Source organism: Denticeps clupeoides, chromosome 15 (assembly GCF_900700375.1).
Source record: "Denticeps clupeoides chromosome 15, fDenClu1.1, whole genome shotgun sequence".
Taxonomy (NCBI): Eukaryota; Metazoa; Chordata; class Actinopteri; order Clupeiformes; family Denticipitidae; genus Denticeps; species Denticeps clupeoides.
In genome coordinates this window covers 21,038,440-21,058,288 of record NC_041721.1, presented here as the reverse complement: position 1 = coordinate 21,058,288, position 19,849 = coordinate 21,038,440, and the positions used below count along the sequence as shown (strand labels likewise).

Here is a 19,849-nt window from a genome sequence, read left to right as displayed (position 1 = left end):
CAGCACCACGATGTGGGACAGAGAGATTCAGAAGGTCTTTTCTTCCAACCGCTGTCAGGCTCTACAGCAACTGACCACACAAACACACACATCCAGTACTCCATAGTGTTTTTCTCAAGTGCAATATGTGTATATACGTATATCACTGTACATCTTAAGAGATACATATGTACACAACACACACACACACACACACACACACACTGTCACGACTACAGACTTACGGGGGAAGGAAGCGCAGAGGTTTGACATACTGGGAAGGGGTTTTATTTTAACAAACAATAACGAAATACAAAGAAACAATGGCGCGGTGGCCGAAAACAGTTTAACATAAATCAAGAACTGAAACAAACCCGTAGGCGTGTGGCGATTGCCAGAACTCAAAACACATAAAACTAAACCAGGTCAAGTTCGTGCAGAGAGTTCACGAAAATGCCAGAGACCCAGAAGGGGCGTAAACTTCCGGCATTTATGGGGCGTCAGGATTTGAGTCAGGTGTGGAGCCCAGCTGCAGGCAATCCTGACAGAGCCCCCCCTCCAAGGGCTACGTCCTCGGAGCCCCAACAGTACCATCAGTGGAGGCGGCGGGGCGGACGGCGGCAACCACAGGGCTCCTGCCCTGCTGTATCCTCCCCTTGGAGGACACGGTCCCTCGGGCTGGCTCCCCGGCGTGGTCAGGCGTGGCGGCCCCGGTCCCTCGGGCTGGCTCCCCGGCGTGGTCAGGCGTGGCGGCCCCGGTCCCTCGGGCTGGCTCCCCGGCGTGGTCAGGCGTGGCGGCCCCGGTCCCTCGGCCTGGCTCCCCGGCGTGGTCAGGCGTGGCGGCCCCGGACCCTCGGCCTGGCTCCCCGCCGTGGTCCCGCTTGGCGGCCCCGGACCCTCGGCCTGGCTCCCCGGCGTGGTCCCGCATGGCGGCCCCGGACCCTCGGCCTGGCTCCCCGGCGTGGTCCCACATGGCGGCCCCGGACCCTCGGCCTGGCTCCCCGGCGTGGTCCCGCATGGCGGCCCCGGACCCTCGGCCTGGCTCCCCGGCGTGGTCCCGCATGGCGGCCCCGGACCCTCGGCCTGGCTCCCCGGCGTGGTCCCGCTTGGCGGCCCCGGACTCTCGTACCTGCACACAATAATCAGGGCCGATCCATCTGGGTATGTGTGGGCCCTGTCTCCACACGTCCCCTCTGACACTTCTTGTGTCACCCCCTGCACCGCGCAGGGAGACTGTCCCAGAGCCTCCGGCGACTGTTCCAGGCACCCCAGGCTGGTGCCTTCTGGGACTATGCAGCCCCTCTCGCTGCACGGCCCTGGTGCCAAGGGGGGGGCATTGCCAGACCATCCGGCTAGCCCCTTCTGCGTCCGTTGGGACAAGCAGGCCCTCTTCCTGTCTGTCCCAGCTGGGTCCTCATGCCTACCCGGGGGCTCTATGGCGCTCCACCCCTCTGGAGGCAGACGCAGGCCCATGCCTGGCCCGCCCTCCTCACTGGCTACCGGAGGACCCAGCTCCATCGCTTCCCCACCTCCCCTCCCCTCAGGAGGAGTCCCCAACCCGAACTGCACCCCCCCAAAAAATTCTTTGGGGGAGCACCCCCCCCGGCTGGACTTAGGGGTACCTTGGGGCTTGTCCACCTCGCCTTGGACCAGCACATTCGGGTCAGGAACCTCCTCCCTGGGGTTCGGCTCCGCGGCTGGGTCGCCATCTGGTGGACACAAAGAGGGGAAGTGGGGGCGACATACGGACACATATGCCACGCACACACACACAGACAGAGACAGACAGAAGAGAGGGTCGTCTAGTTCCCTCTCTGAGCACTCCGGGACCTCCTCAGGGGGCACAGCCAGGATCTCGGGAGGCGCGACCTTCTCGTCGCCCGCCAGTGCTGGGTCTTCTTGCCCCGGATCCTGACTGGCGCTGGATGTGGTGGAGGGGCAGAGTTCGATCCCTGGCTCAGGCTCTGGCCGATCAAACTCCGCCCTCAGTCTCTGCTGGAAGTCCCGAAAACTGCTGTCTGTCTCTCCCTGCTGCCAGAGGGCTGCGCTCCAGCCCCATGCTGACCCAAGCAGACACGAGAGGATGGTGGTGGTCTTATCAGTGTCTGCTGCCCCACTGAAGGGTCCTGGGACAATTGGGCTGTCCCACACGGGGCTGGGCACGTCGCTGGAGATGGTGGTAGGTGTGTGGTGTGGAGGGGGGTGGACGTCTTCTTCAGCAGGTGTGGGCGCTGGTGCTGCGCTGCCATTTCGCTGGGGAACGTCCGGGCAGAGGGAAGGCGGGTCGGCGACTGGAGCAGGAATGGAGGATTCCCTGCGAGGCAGTCCCGGCAGCGCAGTTGCTGGCTGGCGACCTCCCGTCGCCCTCTTCCACCAGCTTTCCTCACACTGCTGGGAGGGACGTGGGTCTCCACGGACCTCGTGACGATCCTGGATGGGCGCGATGGGCGGAGCCATCCCGGCACCGACTGCCCAAACGGCGTCATCCTGGTCGTCGTCCGTGTCCACCTCGTACCCCCGGAAGTCACATGGGTCATCACGGACGCCGCGATGATCTCGGACGCACACGCTGGGCGGAGCCATCCCGGCAATGACCGCCCACCGAAAATCCACGTCATCATCGCTTTCGTCATCCGTGTCCTCCCACCGGTGACTCCAAGGGTCGTCCACCCTGCGGACATCCTGGACCCATGGCGCGATAAGCTCCCATGGGCAGTACTCTGGCCATTCGGGCTGGAGGCTGCCCACCTCCTCACTGGAGGAACGCCGCCTTTGTCGCTTCTCACCCCCCTGGAAGTGACGTGGGTCCCCACGGACCTTGCGACGATCGCAGACTGGCGCGATGGGCGGAGCCCAACTCTCGTCTCCCGTGCTCTCGTCGTCGTCCGTGTCGTCCCAGTCCACGGGGAGCCTTGCCAGCAGAGCGCAGAGTTCTTGGCTCGACATGCCGAAGATCGTGGGGGTCGCATCTTCTGCGCTCGCTGCCCAAGTCACTTCCTCGCTGCTGCCGACGCCAACGTCCTCGCTCCGCCCACTCACCCGCTGACGTTGTCGCTTCCGGGTTTCGCGGAGTTTCCCGGGGGTGACGTCATCACTCGGCGCCGCGTACCACGGCTTCTCGGGGAGAAAACGCTCCACCAGAACGGGCGGCGCGTCTCTCCCCTGCCGTCCGCGTTCGCCACGCCGTGCTGCGCCCCTCGCGGCGTCTCTTCTCCTCTGCTTTCTACCTCTGCGCTTTTGGGTGGGTCTCTGGCATTCTGTCACGACTACGGACTTACGGGGGAAGGAAGCGCAGAGGTTTGACATACTGGGAAGGGGTTTTATTTTAACAAACAATAACGAAATACAAAGAAACAATGGCGCGGTGGCCGAAAACAGTAACAGTAAACATAAATCAAGAACTGAAACAAACCCGTAGGCGTGTGGCGATTGCCAGAACTCAAAACACATAAAACTAAACAAGGTCAAGTTCGTGCAGAGAGTTCACGAAAATGCCAGAGACCCAGAAGGGGCGGAAACTTCCGGCATTTATGGGGCGTCAGGATTTGAGTCAGGTGTGGAGCCCAGCTGCAGGCAATCCTGACACACACACACACGTGATGTGAAAGTGAAAAAGTGAAAGTGAAGTGATTGTCATTGTGATAAACTGCAGCACAGCACACGGTGACACAACAAAATGTGTCTTCTGCTTTGGAACTATGTACTGTTGTTGTTGAGAGCTCGGACAGCCTGCGGGAAGAAGCTCCTCCTCATTCTCTCTGTGTTGGACTTCAGGGAGTGAAAGCGCTTCCCTGATCGCAGCAGAGAGAAGAGTCCATTGTTGGGGTGGCTGAGGTCCTTCACTATCTTCCTGGCCCTGGTACAGCAACGTTTGCTGTAGATAGATAGAAGGTCAGGGAGCTTGGTACAGATGATTCGTTCAGCTGATGGAACCACCCTCTGTGGGGCTCGCCTGTCCTGCATGGTGCTGTTCCTGAACCAGGTTGAGTTATTTCCCATCAGGATGCTCTCAATGGTGCAGGAGTAGAAGTTCCTGAGCACCTTGGAGGGCAGTCTGAAGTCTCTCAGGCGTCTAAGGTGGTAAAGATGCTGCCGGGCCTTTTTCACCACGGTGTTGATGTGACAGGACCATGACAGGATACTGTCCACTCTCTCCACTGGGCTCCTGTTGATAACAGTGGCTTTAACCGCTAGGCCACCACTGGTGGATGTGAGATGCATCCTCGCAGAGATAACCGTACATAAAATTGCAGACAGGCATTGGATATTTTATTTTATAATGTAGCTTCTCCACAACGTTTAACAAATGTGCAGTTCCAGCAGTGTATGGCTGATGCCATCACCAAAGATCAAAGTCAAAGGATCTTGAACATTTTCAAGATGTTGAACTGAAAATGTTTCAGAACCACTGTTATTTTATTACGTTTTTTAATGTTGCTCCCTTTTAACTGTGTTCTGGAGCTGGGCACTTGCTCATAAATCCATACTTGAAATGCTGTAAATGCTGTAAATGAGATTAGCCAATCACACACAATACAGGCTTAGTCCATAACTGGATGATCGTTTCCATGGAAACATGTCAGAGTCACTGCAGAGGCACAGTGTGTGTGCATTTTTTAAATTGTCTCTAAGATCCTCCATTCAAAAATGAAGTTTTGGATAAAGAGCCATATCTGAAGACTGGGGGAGAATGAACCCACCAGCTCCATTATCCCTATTGAGTGTTTGCATCATCCCCTGATCCCCTGTTGACTGGCCAGATCCTATGACTGGCTATGGAACATCTCATCCACCTCAAACCTCTGCTCTCTCACCATCTACAGTTCCTTCCTACACCCATCACTGGTTCCATTTAGCACTGTGGAGAACCCTGTCCAGCTCACACACTTTGGCCCAATCAAAACCAGCACTGGAAGTAGGTCATGCACATACTAGGGAAGCACTGAATTATTCATTCTCCTCAGTGACAAGAGCAAGTATGAGTGGGTGGGGGAAGATGTCAGCATGGATGCCTCAGCAGTACTTGGACCAGCAAGGATTCTGGGGATGACTTCTAAACATCCTGTTTCACACGACCACCTGACCTGCTGATTTCACCTGAATCCAGCGCACTGTTACATCTCTAAAGATCCAAATTCACACGACCACCTGACCTGCTGATTTCACCTGAATCCAGCGCACTGTTACATCTCTAAAGATCCCGTTTCACCTGAATCCAGAGCACAGTTACATCTCTAAAGATCCAAATTCACACGACCACCTGACCTGCTGAGTTCACCTGAATCCAGAGCAGAGTCAGATCTGTAAAGATCCTGTTTCACCTGAATCCAGAGCACAGTTACATCTCTAAAGATCCAAATTCACACGACCACCTGACCTGCTGATTTCACCCAAATCCAGAGCACAGTTACATCTCTAAAGATCCAAATTCACACGACCACCTGACCTGCTGATTTCACCTGAATCCAGCGCACTGTTACATCTCTAAAGATCCCGTTTCACCTGAATCCAGCGCACTGTTACATCTCTAAAGATCCAAATTCACACGACCACCTGACCTGCTGATTTCACCCGAATCCAGAGCACAGTTACATCTCTAAAGATCCAAATTCACACGACCACCTGACCTGCTGATTTCACCTGAATCCAGCGCACTGTTACATCTCTAAAGATCCCGTTTCACCTGAATCCAGCGCACTGTTACATCTCTAAAGATCCAAATTCACACGACCACCTGACCTGCTGATTTCACCTGAATCCAGTGCACTGTTACATCTCTAAAGATCCAAATTCACACGACCACCTGACCTGCTGATTTCACCTGAATCCAGCGCACTGTTACATCTCTAAAGATCCAAATTCACACGACCACCTGACCTGCTGATTTCACCCGAATCCAGAGCACAGTTACATCTCTAAAGATCCAAATTCACATGACCACCTGACCTGCTGATTTCACCTGAATCCAGCGCACAGTTACATCTCTAAAGATCCTGTTTCCCCTGAATCCAGCGCACTGTTACATCTCTAAAGATCCCGTTTCACCTGAATCCAGCGCACTGTTACATCTCTAAAGATCCAAATTCACACGACCACCTGACCTGCTGATTTCACCCGAATCCAGAGCACAGTTACATCTCTAAAGATCCAAATTCACACGACCACCTGACCTGCTGAGTTCACCTGAATCCAGAGCACAGTTACATCTCTAAAGATCCTGTTTCCCCTGAATCCAGCGCACTGTTACATCTCTAAAGATCCAAATTCACACGACCACCTGACCTGCTGATTTCACCCGAATCCAGCGCACAGTTACATCTCTAAAGATCCAAATTCACACGACCACCTGACCTGCTGATTTCACCTGAATCCAGCACACTGTTACATCTCTAAAGATCCAAATTCACACGACCACCTGACCTGCTGATTTCACCTGAATCCAGTGCACTGTTACATCTCTAAAGATCCAAATTCACACGACCACCTGACCTGCTGATTTCACCTGAATCCAGTGCACTGTTACATCTCTAAAGATCCCGTTTCACCTGAATCCAGCGCACTGTTACATCTCTAAAGATCCAAATTCACACGACCACCTGACCTGCTGAGTTCACCTGAATCCAGCGCACTGTTACATCTCTAAAGATCCAAATTCACACGACCACCTGACCTGCTGATTTCACCCGAATCCAGAGCACAGTTACATCTCTAAAGATCCAAATTCACACGACCACCTGACCTGCTGATTTCACCTGAATCCAGCGCACTGTTACATCTCTAAAGATCCAAATTCACACGACCACCTGACCTGCTGAGTTCACCTGAATCCAGAGCACAGTTACATCTCTAAAGATCCAAATTCACACGACCACCTGACCTGCTGAGTTCACCCATATCCAGTGCACTGTTACATCTCTAAAGATCCAAATTCACACGACCACCTGACCTGCTGAGTTCACCTGAATCCAGAGCAGAGTTACATCTCTAAAGATCTCATTTCACACGACCACCTGACCTGCTGATTTCCCTTGAATCCAGAGCAGAGTTACATCTCTAAAGATCCAAATTCACACGACCACCTGACCTGCTGATTTCACCTGAATCCAGCGCACAGTTACATCTCTAAAGATCCAAATTCACACGGCCACCTGACCTGCTGATTTCTCCCGAATCCAGTGTATTTCTAAAGATTCCGTTTCACAAGACTACCAGTGGAACAGTGGAATTACTATTCCTTCTCCTGAAACTCGGCCAGAACTGCCATGTTTGTCTTCATCCCCAGTTCTCTGCCAGGGTTCGATCCATGCCAGAATGAGTGACAAGTACGCAGCATTAAACGCAATGTTGATCTGCTAATTTAACTTGCATTTGTAAGACATATGCTTAATGGAACCCACAGCAGTGGCTGAGTTTTGGGTGAGAGAGGATGTGAATATTCATGAACATGAGATGCAGGAGAGCAGAAGTAGGACAGTAAACTGCAGAGCTGCCTGACTGAACTCAACACCCACATGAAAACTCTGGACTTGCTGTCTGTATGTGTGTGAATATATGCATGGTTGTGGGAGGCCAATACAGGAACAAAACCAACACTACAAGGTTAGGGCAATGTCCACATTAGTGCCGCAGCCATGTCCTCAGCCTCAGGTGGGAGCGATCAGGACCTGTTCATCAGGCACATGAGCGCCGCCTGTGTGCATCCAGCCCCTGGGCGTCACAGAAGTGGTTGTGTCCTCAACGGAGGTGCTCAGCCCTTGAGGGCCAGTGATCCTGGAGGCATTCCAGGATGATGTCACTTGTTCATGGTTCTTCATGGTTCTGTGCTACTGCCAATATCCTGACCGCCTTCCTGATATCGACCCTGTTTGCCCCTAGACCATGCGTTACTCTATTACCCCTGTCTGTGGGATTGCATTCTGCATTTTCTGCCGTTTTCTGCGTGCCACATTTGACTGATGAGTTATCTGCTAAAGACCCTATCCTGTGCCCCATTTCTTCTCTCTGCCTACCGAATCAGACGGAGCAAATTACCGGCTTTTAACTTCGCTCTGTCAGATTATTCTCCGTGCACACCCCTCCTGAATGGACTGAAATCATGATGCGACCCTTGTGTACTCTCTCACACACTCACACCTCAGCCCACCTCACCTCAACTCTCACTCTCGAGCCACACCGGCTACCAATCCACCTCCTCCCGCCAGCGTGAGTCAGAACCACTGACCCCAGCCAGATCAGCATGTCTGCAAATCCACCCTCACTCCAAGATTGTGATATCATTACATTTGATGACATTATAATAAGAGGCAACACATAATCAGACTTCGTAATGACCATACAGTTAGAAACTACTGCTGAATCAAATATCTCACATTCAAAAGTACTGAATAATATGAGGAGCTTTATGATTCCTCCACCCATCTCATGTCCATCCTGGTAAAATACACCTGGCAGGAACATATTTCTCCAGCAGACCACCTACCACATTGTGTCACGGTAATATGAGTTGAATTAAACTGCTGTAGTCAGTTTATAATCACTGCCGTATTCAACCTCTTTCAGGTTTCAGAGCCGCATCGTATCACAACGCAAAGGTCAAAAGCAATAAATATAATGCTTATTTATTTATTTATTTATTTTTCTAACATCTTTATACTTTATAGTGATGGCTTTTTGTAGCAGGATACAGCGCGGGAACAGTCCAGCTCCAATATTCGAACAAATAGGTTCCATGTCAGGACCAGCAACTCATCAACAATCGTTATAGCTACACTGATTTGTTCCATGGTTCCTGCTACACCACATTAAACATTAAACATATCAGCATTCATTTGTTTACAGTATTAAGATATAAACAAATTTACAAGTAACAAATTTAAGTTAATTACATCCTTTTCCCCCAGTAACTGTAACAAATTACAATAGTTTTGTAATGAAATTAAGTAGCGCTGATTACAGAGACAGTGGTAGTAAGTGGGGTTTTGAACCTGTGACATTGTGATCTTCTGGTTCATGTTCTTGGGAAATGAGAGTCTTTAGTTCTTGACCAGAGTCTGGCTCTGATTTACCTGTCAGGTCTGATGTCAAATACATCTGTGCAATCACATGAAAGTCATCCCATCCTGCTTTTTCTATCCTTACTGTGAAAAAGGCCTAATCACCCAGATAATGTCATGACAGACCTCATCTAACACTTTATACAAATTAAGAGATTCATGTAGTTTCTCAGTGACAAACCATGTGCTGTGTGGTAGTGTGATGGTGTGTGCTTCCTACCTCTCCATAGTCAGTAGTAAGAACGAGGGTTCCGTCTCCACAGGAGTTGACAGTTGACGGTATCAGCTGTTCCTTTTCTCGAACCCAAACACGTGCACCCTGCAACACAAGCACTGTGTTAAACATCAATACAGCACACACATACATATACCCAGCAACACACATGCAACACCATGACTTAAAAACCATCTTAACGCACATGTGCATTCTACAGCTAACAGATTTAAACTAGCAATCGACCAATAATTGGTCTGGTCAGGACCTGGGAGCTGATATTACGCATTTTGACAATTATCTAGACCAGCGTTTAATTTCACACCATTATCGGACACCTTAACTGAAGCCCTTCTGACATCCATGTGCTGCCCCAACATGGAGAGGAAACAAGAGTTTCAGCTAAGCAAGGACTGTTTGAATCCCGATCCGCTAAGGTGCCACTGAGCAAAGCACCGTCCCCACACACTGCTCCCCGGGCGCCTGTCATGGTGCCCACTGCTCACTCAGGGTCATGGGTTAAATGCAGAGGACTAATTTCCCTGTGTGCACCGTGCTGCTGTGTATCACATGTGACAATCACTTCACATCTGCTCTTAAAGAGTTTGGACCTGGACGTGTTTCAGGTTTCAGGGTTTCACACTCAATTTGTTTGTAGCATCTCGCCTCTCATCTGGTCTTTCCCTATTATTCCCCCATGATCCCCCACCATGCACATCACTGGGGTTTATTATATCCTACACACTGAAGCTGCTAAAAAACACATATTTCCATAAGGAAAAGCCCATTTCCCATGTAAAATGTCTGGATAATAACCCTTGTTGCGGTGACAATGTGAGCCTATGAAGCACAATTCATTTACTAAAGAACTGGGCTTTGTTTTCTATTTGGTTACAAATTTTAATACACTATTTATTCTTTCTTGTGTCTTAATCAAAATTATATTGTGATACCTTTTTTTGCCATATCGACCAGCCCTAATGTCTGTACACATGTCTGTACACAGCGGCGGGGCAGTGGTGGCCTAGCGGGGGGCAGTGGTGGCCTAGCGGTTAAGGAAGTGGCCTCGTAATCAGAAGGTTGCCGGTTCGAATCCTGACCCGCCAAGGTGCCACTGAGGTGCCACTGAGCAAAGCACCATCCCCACACACTGCTCCCCGGGCGCCTGTCATGGCTGCCCACTGCTCACTCAGGGTGATGGGTTAAATGCAGAGGACAAATTTCACTGTGTGCACCGTGTGCTGTGCTGCTGTGTATCACATGTGACAATCACTTCACTTCACATATCAATAGTTCCAACCCTTTCTGAAAAAGACAAAGCCGCAAATGTGTGTTTGACTATATATTTTAAGTGTGAGGAGACATTTACGTGTGAGGGGATTGTACACAGTGCGTATGTGTGTTTTTACTAGGAGAACATGCCTGTTAAAAGCCAGATGGTCCATTCCTCCCAGCACAGCTACTGTCCACAAAAGAGACCAGTGCACCCACTCTGGGGATGCAGCGGCATATGCCAAAACAAAAGCCAGCTGGCCACACACACACACACACACACACACAAACACACACTCACACATCATTGTCTGTCTAACCTCCAGTTAAATTAACCTCACTAAAACCCTCCACAACCTCACCAAAAACCCGGTCCCCCACAACCTCATCAAAATTTGGTCCTCCACAACCTCACCAAAAACCACACACACACACACACATGCATCTGTAACAGCCATATGCACACGCACACACACATCTGTAACAGCTGTCCTCATTCTTACAGGTGAGAGAGAGGCATGTAGCTGCTTCAGACAATTTATTCTGTAGTCAATTTATATCTGTACAGCACTTTTTACAATGTAGAGTACAAGTCAAAAGTTTGGACACCCCTTCTCACTCTGCTATTTTCTTTAATGACTACTGACGACCTACAAACTATGAAGAAGGACATATGGAATTATATTGAACCATTCTAGATGACAACCTAATGAGGCTGACTGAGAGAACGTCAAGAATGTGCAAAGCTGTCATCAAGTCAAAAGAAGAATGTAAAATATAAAAGATGTTAAGATTTTTGTTTACTACCGGTAAAACACGGTTTGGGGTACTGTGAGTTTTTTTATGCTGTTGGGTTCTGCTCTTATCCAAATTGTATTCACCTGTTGTTGCTTGTATGTAGGGATTCCTGTTGTGTCTAGTCCTCGCCGGGACATTGAATTATTTACCATGTATTTGCCTGTTTTTCAGTATGTCGTGCTTTTGTTAAAAGTAAACCCCTTTCTACTTAAAGTCGTGCACATGTGTCCTGTGTCCTTTCCCTGCCACACCGTTCGCCACCAGCGTCCTGACACCCTGGGATGAAACGTAACGTAACAAGTTTTCTATAAGGAAAAGTTCTGCTTCCACCTGCAACTGTGACTTTTTGGGTGGGTTTACTAGGTGAGCAGTGGTTAGCTGAATCAAGCGGTAAACAGACCAGAGTGGGATCTCTCCTAACTAGTTCAGCTCTCCCCTCAAAGTATGCCTACGTATTAAAAAAGTATTTTTGTGGACATCACTCAGTCATCAACTATTCAGTGTTTCATTTGTTAGAATCTTGCATCTGCTTTTATCATCTTTGTGCTGTGTGATGGGGGTCTTTAGGCTGTTTACCTAAAGCCCCCCATTCTTTTTTTTGCAGAAATATGGCCTCACTTCTTGCAGCAGATAAAAAGAAATAGATGAAGATGAAAGGTGAGAGCTGGTGGAGCCCATCATAAATGTTCATATGTTTCTCTACGTGAGAAGAACCAAAGACAATCAGAGGATAACTGACAGGATAAAATGCCTTCCCATCAGCCACCATTGAGCACAGACAGTGTAAAAAAGACCATGTGGTGTGGGAGAAGAGAGTGTGTAGAAAAACTTTCTCACTCCACTCAAAGCACTGTATTCAACCACTCCAATTTGATGTTACCTGGCAGAAAGAGGCATGGCACAATAGGTTAAAAATGAACAGTTTCTAATTTATTAACACCGGTAAATAATTATTGTAGTTACATGTGAATATTGAATGTAAAAAAGAAAGAGTAAAGAGGGAGAAGAGAAAAAGAGGGGGAGAGAAAGGCTCAGAAGCCTTCCGGCTTCCGATGGAAAACCCCCTGAGCAAGAAAGCTCAGAGTCCCTTTTCCACATGTGAGCAGACCTTTATACCCCTGGTTGTCACTGGCCTACAGGAAGTTGTCACTGACCAATCAGAACCTGTTGTTTCTGATGTCACCAATTTGGGGAAGACAAAGAGGGTGGGCGGTCCTGACGGCTGATACTTCACACGTTGCCGTCAGACAAAAGGCATGTAAAACAGGGGTGCCGAATCTTCACCCACAACCGTCGACACAGGAATGCCACACCTCCCCCTGCAGACAGCTGTTATGCAACACAAAAGCAGGCTCCCGTGATGTCCATCCTTACAACAGCATCTGAAGAAACACAGCGTACTGCAGTTCTTGTATGGTTTTTGGGTGTATTATACACTTCTGCAGAAGGTAATCGTGCACGTAGAGAGAATGTGGATGAGAATCCGGAACGTGTGCACCTGCTGTTTCGTGGATGAAGCGGCCCTGTTGGTATCATGTCTCAGTGGGGTCATCGTGCTGTATGTCCTGCTCCCTCTGACCTGTACTGATAGTGATGTCAACCTCTTTGTACGTTAGTTAAGCGATACGTTCAGCATCCATCCCGTGACAGAACTAGGAAAACAGGACCCTGCTCAGAGGTGGCTGGAGCATTAAAGATGGAGGGAAGGATGACTGACTGATGGGCGAAGAGGACTTTCATTTGAAATTAGAAACAAAATGGTAACAGAAATGTATTAAATTAAAGACTAAGGAACAAATGTACAATCACAGAGAGAGAGAGAGAGAGAGAGAATGGAGTGTGAGTGACTACTAGCTGTTCTGCAGATCTGCTATAAATAACTTTCACTGGCACTGTGTCCCACTTTCAGATGCCTCCTGCTTCCTTATGATTTTCATTTGGTCATGTAGAAGAAATGAACTTAGTCACATGATCCTTCCTGTACCAGACCTGCATCTGGACGGGAGACAGTCAGCCAAATTAAAGGTCATTGGGCTCCTGCTGCTGATAATGCGGAGAGCAACATATGGTTCACATGGTGGGATACGCTCTGTGAGTGTGTATGAGTGTGTGTTAACCCTCATTCTCCTCCACACAGTGGAACGTAGTGAATGTGTCAGGGCTCCAATAATCCCACGCTCCTCGCATCTGCTGCTTTAACCATGAGGTGAGAAATTTGTGAATTATGTCCATCTTTCATGCTGTATGTCCCCCGCAGAGACTTGGGGTTTAATTCACACCAATGATCCATACCAGAAGTGGCTGTAACTGGGTCAGAAAAGTTTTTCTCTCCTTACTGGGTGAAGATTAGAATAAGCATGTAGCTCCAGAACATATCTACAGCCCATCCTAATGACACGGATAACAGATTCTGCTCTGCCATCCCATCAGCACTGAGTAGGGGACTAATTAGTCCATGGTCGCTTATCCCAGATTACAATAAAATAATCCTGAATAAACTCACACAACGAGGCCACGGTTTGCTTATTAACATTTTTCATTTATCTAATTAAATTGTAATGCTTAATTTCTTGACAAAAGTTCAACCAGTAAGCAATAAGTAAGTAAGTAAGAATTTCTTTCACTTGAAAAGCTCTTAAATTCAACAATATGGAAGTGAATCGGGAAAATGGCTCCAGCAGCAGGAGCACAAATGAAGTCAAGGTCAGGAATTTTGCAATCCCGGCAAGAATTCTCCCGGAAAAGCAAAGTGGAACTTCAAGAACTCTACACCCTGCCTCTGGGAATGACAGATATGCCTAGGGGCCAATGGTGACAGATGGACATGAGAGGGGTCTATGTGGCTGTGGTGACTACTGTAGAACTTCCTGGGACAGGCAGTAGTCCAGACGTAGATGTCTACAAAGCTGAGTGCAGTGATGTAAACTCTGCCCTTTGGTTTCAGAAGCATAGATCCTGACCCCGATTCCAGCAGGTAAGTGAAGTTACTGGAAGACCACATCAATTTTGAAGGAGAGACAAGATCGATCACTGTTGCCCTACTTTTGTAATTTGTCCATCCCTCCAATGTGATTGCAAAAACAAATGCCAATTCAGCCAACCACCATACATTTTGCATAACCCTGCAATGTCCAGTCTCTAATCTCATAATGTGTAACACCAGACACTGTGTAACAACAACAACATTTATTTCTTATATAGCCAAAAAAATCATATATAGTATGTCTCAATTGGCTTTGACAAGGAGTGATACAGAGTGGGACCCCCTTCCAGTGTAGAGTGAGCCTGCAAATGGTGTCAGTGCAGGGTTTGTGATGATTTGTCCAAGAAGAGAAAAAGTAACGCAATTGTAAAGGTGGGAAAGTCCAGTATAGAGCATCTGTCCATGTTTGGAGATACTGGTCTAGTGTGGTGTACATTGCATGTCCATTAAAATGCTACAGGTCAATTTGAAGATCGTTATGATGGTGGTGGCCCTCTGGTTCGTTTCGCTGTATAACGCCTATCGTGGTTAAACACCAGTCACTGTGTAACCAGCCATTGTTGTGTAACACCCGTCACTGTGTAACGCCCCTTGCTGTGTAACGTCCCTTGCTGTGTAACACGCTGTTTAATGACTGTCGCTGTTTAACGCCCGTCATTGTTTAACACAAGTCACTGTGTAATGCCCGTCGCTGTTTAATGGCCGTGCTGTGGAACACCCCACACTGTGTATTGCCTGATACTCTGTAACGGCCATTGCTGTTTAATGCCCAACGCTGTGTAATGCCAGTCGGCATGTAATGCCAGTCGCTGTGTAATGCCTGTCGTTGTTTAATGCCCGACGGTGTGTAATGGCCATCGTTGTGTAACGTCCAATACTGTGTATTAACGCACCTGTGTAACGCACCTCACTGTGTAACACGTGCCGCTCTTTAACCCCCGTTGCTGTTTAACGTCTGTCGCTGTTTAATGCCAGACACTATGTGACACTTTGTAACGCCTGTCACAGTTATCTTTAACATAAAATATGTGTAACAGGTAGGATGAAGGTGTGCAAATGAGTGAAAATCAATGTATAAAGCAAAAAAAGTAAAAACAGCAGATATTTTGTGCTAAGAGTAAAAAGAGCCTGACGCTGTGTAATGTACGCCGCTGTGTAACGCCCGATGCTGTGTAATGCATTACGCCATGTACCGCCCGTCGCTGTGGAACGCCCAACGCCGTGTAACACCCGACGCTGTGTAACCCCCACCGCTGTGTAACGCCCACCGCTGTGTAACGCCCACCGCTGTGTAATGCATTACGCCATGTACCGCCCGTCGCTGTGGAACGCCCAACGCCGTGTAACACCCGACGCTGTGGAACACCCGACGCTGTGGAACACTCGACGCTGTGTAACCCCCACCACTGTGTAACGCCCACCACTGTGTAACGCCCACCGCTGTGTAATGCATTACGCCATGTACCGCCCACCGCTGTGTAACACCCAACGCTGTGTAACGCCCAACGCTGTGTAGCGCCCGACGCTGTGTAGCGCCCGACGCTGTGTAGCGCCCGACGCTGTGTAACGCCCGACGCTGTGTAACGCCCGACGCTGTGTAACCCCGACGCTGTGTAACATAGCAGCTGCTATGATTGATCAAATGATTGATCTTCTATTTCTTCCTAAAACTTTCTAAGATGAACGGCGTGACACATTCTTAACGTTCCACTAAGGCTCTGACAACGATTCGGTAATCAAAAGCTGCCTTGAGAGGGGGGTCAAGATGGACGTGATGAGTGTGTACTCACTGGACCCACCCATGGTCTACAACTGGGCATGTAAAGTATTGACAAAATGTGGCTGTGTGAGAGCATTCAGTTAGGTCTTCAGACCCCTCCCTTTTTACTGGAAGTCATCACAAGTACTTACACACCAACACAATGGCAGTATGGGTAGTTAGTTCCTCCTCTCAAACATGTAGATAGGTGGTAACTTAAGAAGTACTTTACTTTACTTTACTTTATTTAGCAGACGCTTTTATCCAAAGCGACTTACAAGAGGAAGAAGTGTGATGTTGGCCGCTAACCTTGTTAACCCTTTACACTTATTTAAATGCATATCTACAGTATACATTTGTTAACATAGAGACACTTTTCATGATCAATGTATATTAATATGGAATCAGATTTGTGCCAACATTTTGAAACGACAGCGTATGTTTTTGCTTACATCTCGCTTTTTTTCATTTTCACTATTGGCTATAATTCCCTATCACTGCGAGATGCACATGCACAGCAGTAACAGCCATTTGTGATCATATATGGAATGAGATTTGTGCACACGATCAACTGCACGATTAACTAATTGTGACTATTGTATTAAATGCACTGATTATGATATGATCCATATGTGATAGCTAATAGCTGATGCTGCAGTGATAGAGTTCCAAAAGTGGGGCAGAGCTGAAAAACCAGCAGTGAAATTGTAAAAACGAGCAGCGGAACTGAAAGTCTCACAAGTAAAAATGAAAATGAATAAAAATATTTTACATTTCAACGTCATATTTTCGTTTGATATTAGGAACGTTTTGTTTCAAAATTTTGCCACAAATCTGATTCCATATATTACAGGCAATACTAATGCAATCCTAATTCCATCTAAAAAGCAGTTGGGTTTCAGTCCCCCCCATAGAACTGAAAGAGCTTCCTCACAATGTCTGTGAAAGTGATGCAGTTTTCCTGCTGGCAATGAGCTGAGAGTCACTGGAAATGGAAAATAGGTCAAACATCTCCAGTGGCAGCTCCACACAATCAGCACAGAGCAACTACTCACGCGAAACACATAGACACACACACAGACTCATAACTGTAGAGTAGTACTATACCTCCCCTCCTGGTAATTGTTTATTGTGACTTAGTGAGTGTGTGTGGCTGCTCTGTTGCTGCAAAAGAGTATTTCACCTGTATCTGTGTGAGCGTTTCATATATATGTGTGTGTGTGTGTGTGTGTGTGTGTGTGTGTGTGAGTATTCAGTAGTATAAATGCATGATTGTCAGTTTCCTGTGTGAATGTGTGTGTGTTTGTGTAACAAAAGTCAGAAATATTTCCTAAACGGCCCTCATAACCTTCCTCTCAGCTGTCCATTACAGATGGCCCATGCCTTGATCTATGCTGTAGTGGGCACTAGGACCCAGCCAAGTCAAGTCAGAATTTCACTCTACTGTTGCCAGGGGGAGCGAGGAGGTGTAGAGTGTTGAGTCATGATGACCCAAACAGTCAATGCCACTGTCCCACAGACAGGCACCACGAGGATCCCAGGGAAGACAACTGTCAGACAACCACCACTACAAGGATGTGAGACAGTGTCCACATGTTCATACCAGCCTGACTGGAACTTTCTACACGCCCCCTTTTACCAGGACCAAACACTCAAAAGGTGTCCTGAAAGGAGATGCCCCATGTAAGAGCATGAACCGTCTGTAGGTGTGCATATGTGTGCATTAGTGTGTGTGTACATGTGTGTTTGGATGCGTTCGTGTGTGTGTGTGTGTAAACGTGTGTTTGGATGCGTGCATGAGTGTGTGTGTGTGTGTGTGTGTGTGTGTGTGTGTGTGTGTGTGTGTGTGTGTGTGTAAACGTGTTTGGATGCGTGCATGAGTGTGTGTACATGTGTTTGGATGTGTGCATGAGTGTGTGTGTACATGTGTGTTTGGATGCATATGTGAGTGTGTGTGTGTGTGTGTGTGTGTGTGTGTGTGTGTGTGTGTGTGTGTGTGTGTGTGTGTGTGTAAACTTGTGTTTGGATGCGTGCATGAGTGTGTATGTGTGTAAACATGTGGTTGGATGCATGCATGAGTGTGTGTTTGTGTAAACGTGTGTTTGTATGCATGCATGAGTGTGTGTGTACATGTGTGTTTGGATGCGTGCATGAGTGTGTATGTGTGTAAACGTGTGGTTGGATGCATGCATGAGTGTGTGTGTAAATGTGTGTTTGTATTTGTGCATGAGTGTGTGTGTGTGTGTGTACATGTGTGTTTGGATGCATGCATGAGTGTGTGTGTGTAAATGTGTGTTTGTATTCGTGCATGAGTGTGTGTGTGTGTACATGTGTGTTTGGATGCGTGCATGAGTGTGTATGTGTGTAAACGTGTGGTTGGATGCATGCATGAATGTGTGTGTAAATGTGTGTTTGTATTTGTGCATGAGTGTGTGTGTGTGTGTGTGTACATGTGTGTTTGGATGCATGCATGAGTGTGTGTGTGTAAATGTGTGTTTGTATTCGTGCATGAGTGTGTGTGTGTGTGTGTGTGTAAACGTGTGTTTGGATGCGTGCATGAGTGTGTGTGTGTTTGGAAGCATGCATGAGTGTGTGTGTGTGTGTGTGTGTTTGGATGCATGCATGAGTGTGTTTTTGAGTGTGAAGGTAGTGAAGCAACATAAATACAGCAAAAGACCCTCAGGTGATGGGTGGGTGAGGCCTGCAGCACACAGGACTCACAAATGGGGCCAAGTACACACACACACACACACACACACACACACACACACACACACACACACAGACTTCATGCACGCAGTGTCTGTCTTCAGACGTCGTTGCATTTATCATCATCATCATCATCATATTTGTCCAGGCTCGCTGTCCGCAGCGCAGAGGAAGGCTGCGGCTGACTGCGCTGGATTCCCCTCCACCCACCGCACGACATGACACCTCCACCCTCTCCCGGAAAAACGAGCGTAATCCAAGGTGCAGCCACCTCCTCGGAATAAACGGCTCTTATCGATTATGTGATGCATTCCAGCAGAAACTGCGCCGCGTTTCTACAAAACCTCCTCACCTCGTCAAAAAACGCCTCCATCGCTCCGCTGCCCGCTTCTCCAGGCTGTCCAGGCTTCACTGCGCAGATCTCGCCAGCTTCAGCACCGCTTCAGCACCGCTTCAGCACCGCTTCAGCACCGCTTCAGCACCGCTTCAGCACCGCGCCGTGCCCAGCTGCGGAATGAATGAGCGCCGGGGGGCGGGGCTGGACGCGAGGCCCCGCCCCTTCTAATAAATACAGCCACGAACCATCAATCTTTCTCCTCTAACGTCTCATACTGTCAGAAGATATACGCGGAGATTTGACATCTTCTGCTCCATCGTCTCATGCAGGAGAAGGATGTCTCCAAAGGTGGTGTCTCCTTCTCACACACACACACACACACACACACTGGCCGCATCCATAAGGTCACAAGCTCATTTCTGGGTGCTTGGTTGATGTTTCATCCAGACATCACACAGGGACATTTCCAGCAGTCACGTGGACATGTAGGAGACGTTCCTGGGGCAGAGGGACAGGAAATGCTAAATTTGTGTGTATTTACATTTTATCATCCAAAAGAATCTGCATCTTTGGGTTACAGTTAGTGTTCCGTGAGAAACGGACCTGCCTGAAGACCAGAGAGTCAGATCATCTTGTCTCCATAGAAAAGCTACATATATGATGAGATAGTGAAAGAGGGTTTGATATTCTATTACAAAGCAGATCATTACACATTTTGTGAAATAAAAAAAAGATTGATAATCTA

General features: G+C 48.4%; 1 protein-coding gene across 1 annotated transcript in view; it reads right to left on the bottom strand.

Moving 5' to 3' along the window:
* Positions 1–19,474, bottom strand: part of LOC114764463 (unconventional myosin-X-like) — a 48,490-nt gene extending 29,016 nt beyond the window's left edge. The window contains exons 1-2 of the mRNA XM_028954134.1: positions 19,120–19,474; positions 9,253–9,351 (exon numbers count right to left, since the gene is read on the bottom strand). Coding sequence (XP_028809967.1) covers positions 9,253–9,351; positions 19,120–19,140 — 120 coding nt within the window. The 5' untranslated portion in view covers positions 19,141–19,474. The remainder of the gene's footprint in view (positions 1–9,252; positions 9,352–19,119) is intronic.
* Between the last annotated feature and the right edge of the window lie 375 nt (positions 19,475–19,849).